A 5,903-nucleotide genomic window follows, 5' to 3' on the forward strand; every position below is an offset into this window, starting at 1 on the left:
TGTTCATCCACAGCTAAACAACCCTGAAAATGACAAAAAAAGTTGTGTAATATCTGAGGTAAAAAAAATTATAATAAAAATCCTATTATTACACACAAAAGTTCTAAATATTGAATGAATTCAAATCACAAAATAATAATGTTGATTAAAGCTATTGAGTTTGATATATTTTTTTTTAAATCGTAAAATTAATGTGTCTCTCAAACTGTAACAATAAGTACATAAAATTACAGACTCTTCTTCATAGTGTTTTACTTTTACGATTTTTCCATAAACATCATCATACCCATCCAACATAAAAATTGATTTTCAAACTAACTCAAAAGCAATAAAAAATGCTACATAATTTGGTCCAGCAAAACAACCTGTATTACACAGCAATAAATTCTCATAACAATAATTATAACCAAAAAATTCTTCAAATCCTGTGATGTACAAAATAAATCTGAATCAGACAAACTGTTGGTTGAATTGTAACAAATGTCTTGATTTTCCAATAGTTTTGCCGTTGTTTTTAAAAACACAGTATTTGCAATGTTAACCAAATAGCACATACTGTGTCCTTTTATAAAACGGCAGAGTTGCTAAGGAGAAGGTTGAAATAACATTCACATAGGCCTATTTACTCGGCCCAATGTGTCAATCTTTAATTTAAGAAAGAAATGGTGCTCTGAATTTTCAAAGTCATGACCTGTATCTCAAAAATTAATAAATCATTATTATTCAAATACAATGAAAGTTTCTGGATTATAATCTCCATGTTGCGTGGTTTTTTACTAATGATATAAAAACGTGAGCTTTTATATAGAAGCGCAATATATCCATGAAACATGCTCAAAGAGCTTTACAAGGGATCCCTAGCCACCAGCAACACTTAACACGTAGGATGAGACGTGATGCCTGTTAGGCAAAAAAAAACAAAAAAACATTCTTTTTTTTTTCCAACAGAGACGTTATTAATGGCCAGGTACTCATTTTACACCCGAGTACTGTAAGAGAATGTGAGTAAAGAGCCTTTTCAAAGAACTCAACTATGCGCCGCTAAGAGCAGGACTCAAACCCAGGACCTTCCTATCCGAAGGCGAGTGTCACACCACAAGACCACATAGCCGCACATATACTGTGCAATATTTATGTATAATATAATGCACATTTTGTTGCTGGAAGCTGGAAGAAATTAATAAATTAATATCAATAATGAAATGGAATAGAAACTTCAATTTGTAAAGGCTAATGATACAGATGTTTTAGACTTCTCTATATCCAGGATTGCCAATTCAGGAGGCAGAAATTTACGGAACTTTTACGCAAACACATTGACAGACTCCTTTCTGAGTGCTGAACTCTAGCAAAAAGACATTACATTACGTAGTTACTTTTTTTCCCATTTAGCAGGTGATTTGAAAATATAATGAGGACTTAACATACTGAATTCTGTAAATATACGAAAAATTGGTAACCTTATATATCAACAAATCAAGATGACTGAGACACGGGAGGCGATTAAGTCAAATAGAAACAAATTAATGATAGAACAGGAAATAGATGTATTCCACAGAAAATTTTACTAAATCGCCTTGGATTGACAATAAAAAGAGTAGGTTTTTTATTCCCTTAAACCACAACCTAACATTATTTAAAAGGGAGTTGTGTGTGTGGTGAGGTGGTTGATTGGTTTGAATTGTGACACGGAAAATCCCAGGTTCGAGCCCAAGCTTCAGACACTTTCGTTGTTTCCCTTGGGCAAGGCGTGTGACCGAGCTCGGTACCTTTCGGGTACGAAGCAAAGACCATACTGCTGAGCCACACTGCCCCCAAGATCATTAACCCCCCAATTAACTCACTTTGGACAACTCAGGTGATTCCTGATGACATAAAATGTTTGTTTGATGGATTATCTTTATCCCTTCGTGGAATGCCTAGGCAACGGCAACTTGCAATGCTGCACATAATTCCCCACCACACAAGTTGCATCTATCCTCAAGTTTAAAACTGCAGCAATATTGATTGGGTTGTAAAACCAAATCTAGAGGTGCCTAAATGAGCCAGTAAAATGGAGAGAAATAAAGTGAGTCTTTACTCACTTAATTTTCTCTCCATTGATTGGCTTGTGTTAGATTGAGATGATATGAGAACAGAATAATAAAAACTAAAGTCATACAATCACCTGATTTTCGTCTACAGGATCTGCATTGGTGAACGGCTTGATTCTGAGAAAGACATTCATATGATCTTCTGACCCATTCATACTCATGGATGCTCTATTGAATATTTCAACCAGATTCTTCCTCATCTTTTTCTTTATTGGCCCGTCATCATCCTCTAAAATTTCTTTGGGACACCTCATTTTGGTGTTTTGTAGGAAGGAGAAACTGCGTTTTGCCGAATAAGACATTTTTGGATTCTGAAAGTTGCAGTTGATAGTAGCTCCTCTCTGAGTTACTTGAGTAAAACGTTAACCTGTAAAAATAAAAAGCAAACTATTAGTATTAGTTTTAGGTCTGAGCAGGGAATGAGGAGAAAGATAAATCAAATATCAAAATAAATAAATAATAAATTAAATAAAAAAGTGCCTAGAAGAAGAAGAAGAAGAAGAAGAAGAAGAAGAGAAAGTGTGTGTGTGTGTGTGAGAGAGAGAGAGAGAGAGAGAGAGAGAGAGAGAGAGAGAGAGAGAAAGAGAGAGAGAGAGAGGGAGAGAGAGAGAGAGAGAGAGAGATAGAGAGAGAGAGGGTGATAGTCTTAGTCTTAAGTAAGTACCTAACTTTAGAAATATTAATTCTCAAAATGTCTATGATTTGTCTGACCATGATTTGAATTTTAACCTCTGACTTTGACTAAGCTTGACTAAACTAAACGCGAACGGCAATTTCCAGTCACAACTTTCCTATGCCTATGGCTATATGACTATGGGTGAGTTGGGTCACAATTTGACTGCCACTGCTGCTGCTCACTGCCTACTTTGACATCCCATTGTTATTTTGTTTTAGATTTTTATTTGCATCTATTCTTACTACTTCATAGTCTATGGATAGAGTGTGAGTGATAGAGTTGATGATAGAATCTACCACTCCCACTTCGGCGGATTTTTTTTCTTTAATTTTTCCCCCTCATTTTTTTTTTTTTATTGTGAATGATGTGTGGAAAAACTTTCATGACAGTAATTGTAATGACAGGTGCATTGTAATGATGGATAAAGTTAAAAGGTAAAAGCATTGAGCTCAGTCCAATTTGAATTGTTTTACCAAAGTATGAATATGAATCCATTAATATAAATTCATAGTCAAGTGCAAATTCGACTCATAATTTATGGAGGAGACTTACTTACTCACTTACTCTCCTACGACTACGATGGTTTTCTTTGTGTAGTGGATCCATGCTCAGTTATTTACTTCCAATCATTTTCTCCGTCAAACTCATACTCTTATGGGAGATGTTTTATTTGGAAAACAAAATAGGGCCCATTCACTGATAACAATAAAAGCAAAGGTGGAGAGTAAAAAAAAAAAGGAAATATCATAACATGCTTTATTTTCATCTTTTTTACTCCACTGAAGAAATGGATGGATAGGATTAGGCTTATACTTTTAGTTTTAGCCATGGATCAATCTGGTTCGTCGTTCATCAAGTCCTTTTTCTTACCTTAATATTTTTCATTGACTTTTCTTATATTTAGTTAATATTTCTCAGAAAAGAATGAGATTTGTGTATGAATTTGCCAAATGGTGATCTCCGCCGTTGATATTTTGAAAAATGTTCCTTGTCAACAAATGAACCAATGAATATCTGTTATTTGATACTATACTTACCTCCGTGCTTTTGGTTGAAGAGCACGTATTTATTCGGGATATATCTATTTAGAAAGAACTCGCCTAGTGCTTATTGATCCAGAAATGTAATAATAATAATGATGATGATGATGATGATGATAATTATTATTATTATTATTATTATTATTATTATTATTATTATTATTATTATTATTATTATTATTATTATTATTATTATTATTATTATTATTATTATTATTATTATTATTATTATTATATCGCATGATATGGTGTAATGTATATGTGGTAATATGTTGATGAAGAGAGAGAGAGAGAGAGAGAGAGAGAGAGAGAGAGAGAGAGAGAGAGCGACAGAGAGAGAGAGAGAGAGAGAGGGGGGGGAATGGGGTCGATAATGGCAGGAATCCAACCCCCCCCCCCCCCCCCCCCCCCCCTTCATCCCCCACACCCAATGTCCGACGGGAGACGATATCCCGGGACTGCTTTTAAGAAAATAAAGAGGATAAGAATCAGGCCCATAGTTCCTTTCGGTTATCAGACCTGGATAATATGTACATGTCGAGAAACAGTGACCTGTTGCTGCTGTTCATCATCATAGCTTGTCGCTCCAACAACGAACCCACTAACAGTATCTGGGGAGCAGACTCTTAGGTCATGGTCGGTGCAGCTCACAGATTCGTAGTCTGTGGTGCAGCTGGGCCCGTCCTGGCCTTCTCTAAGGATGTGCTCCATCATCTGCTTTGTGCATCCACATGTACACAAGCTGGACTCAGCCAGCCCCCACTTCGTTAACGTCACGTCCCTGGAATCCCTCGCTGGAGACCGATTGCTACAACAAGCACAACACCAACAACAAGCTCTTCCATGGTAAGGGTGGTAAAAGGATATCCCCTCGGCCCTCATGGACCGAGATCGTTTGCTTCAACGCAGAAGGACTGTCATCAACAAAGATAGAATTACTATCCAACCTCATGGTAAACATACTCTGCCCGTGGCACCAATCATCACTGGCATGCGCCTAGTTACTAATAGTAATGCCGCGCTGAAGACCGGTCTAGACCGCGGTCCGACGGTCTTTTAGCTGTGAACCGAAGACCGGTCCTATAGGGGAAGATCGGCGGCGGTCCTCACTTCTTATCACCTTTCAACTAGTGCGGGGCGGTCCTTGCAAGGACCACGGTCCTACGGTCTCGCGCCATAGCCTACTACTTCCCCAGCGCAGGGTTGCCAGATTATTTTTCAACAAAATGCCAGGGGAAGACTCAAAAAATGCCAAAACACTCAAAAAGATGCCAAAGTCTGTTGACTCCCACCCCCACTAAGAAAACTACTCACTTTTGATAGACAATTTACTATCATATCCTGGTGGCTTGCGTGTTTTCTTTTCTTTTTCTTTTATTTATTTATTTTTTTTTTTTGTTTTTTTTTTTTTTTTTGAATTATACTAAATTTCCTGTTGGGGTAATTATTTACCTACTGACTACTAAGTGGAGTGCTAAACCACTACACCACGGTTGGATTTTAAGAATGAAAAAGAAATGTGAAGATGTTTGTTTTTACGCGTTTAGAAATAATTAAGAAAAGGTGTCATTTGAAGTATAATATACAAGAAAAGAAAATGCCAAATGAAAATGCCAAATGCCAAATGATTTTTCTAATGCCAAACGGTTTTCAAAAATGCCAGATTTTTGGAATCTGGCATTTAAAATGCCAAACTGGCAACCCTGCCCCAGCGATTCGTTGCTTCGGTTGCCTATCTTCTACCAATCACCACCCATCCCACTTAATTAATCGCACCCACCCCCTTTGCCATACACTAAACGACACAGACGACCATACAGGCAGACGACCACCAACCTCCACTCCGCAAACCGCCCTTTCGTGTGTGAGATGGGGGGAACAGGAGGCGCACGCCTTGGACGATTCCATTATACGGGGTAAATTTCAAAATTTACTACACCATAATGATCGCAATGACAATGATCTATGGTGAAGGCATGACCCCTCTTCTCTAATGGGTTATTGTTTGAAATGTATGTGACTACTAAAGATGTGTGTGTTTGTGTGTGTGTGTGTGTGTGTGTGTGTGTGTGTGTGTGTCGAACCTAGCAAGTA

At 37.4% G+C, this 5,903-nt stretch overlaps 1 protein-coding gene across 2 annotated transcripts in view; it reads right to left on the reverse strand.

Moving 5' to 3' along the window:
* The window catches only part of LOC144965065 (uncharacterized), a 44,917-nt gene extending 41,132 nt beyond the window's left edge, over positions 1-3,785 (reverse strand). For both annotated transcript variants that reach the window (XM_078899962.1, XM_078899961.1), the window contains exons 1-3: positions 3,640-3,785; positions 2,168-2,460; positions 1-23 (exon numbers count right to left, since the gene is read on the reverse strand). The exon at positions 1-23 is cut by the window's left edge and continues 239 nt beyond it. In XM_078899962.1, coding sequence (XP_078756088.1) covers positions 1-23; positions 2,168-2,395 — 251 coding nt within the window. In that variant the 5' untranslated portion in view covers positions 2,396-2,460; positions 3,640-3,785. The remainder of the gene's footprint in view (positions 24-2,167; positions 2,461-3,639) is intronic.
* Positions 3,786-5,903: the final 2,118 nt, after the last annotated feature.

This window comes from Berghia stephanieae, chromosome 2, assembly GCF_034508935.2.
Source record: "Berghia stephanieae isolate SIO BIC M18660-M18661 chromosome 2, UCSD_Bste_1.3, whole genome shotgun sequence".
Classification (NCBI taxonomy): domain Eukaryota; kingdom Metazoa; phylum Mollusca; class Gastropoda; order Nudibranchia; family Aeolidiidae; genus Berghia; species Berghia stephanieae.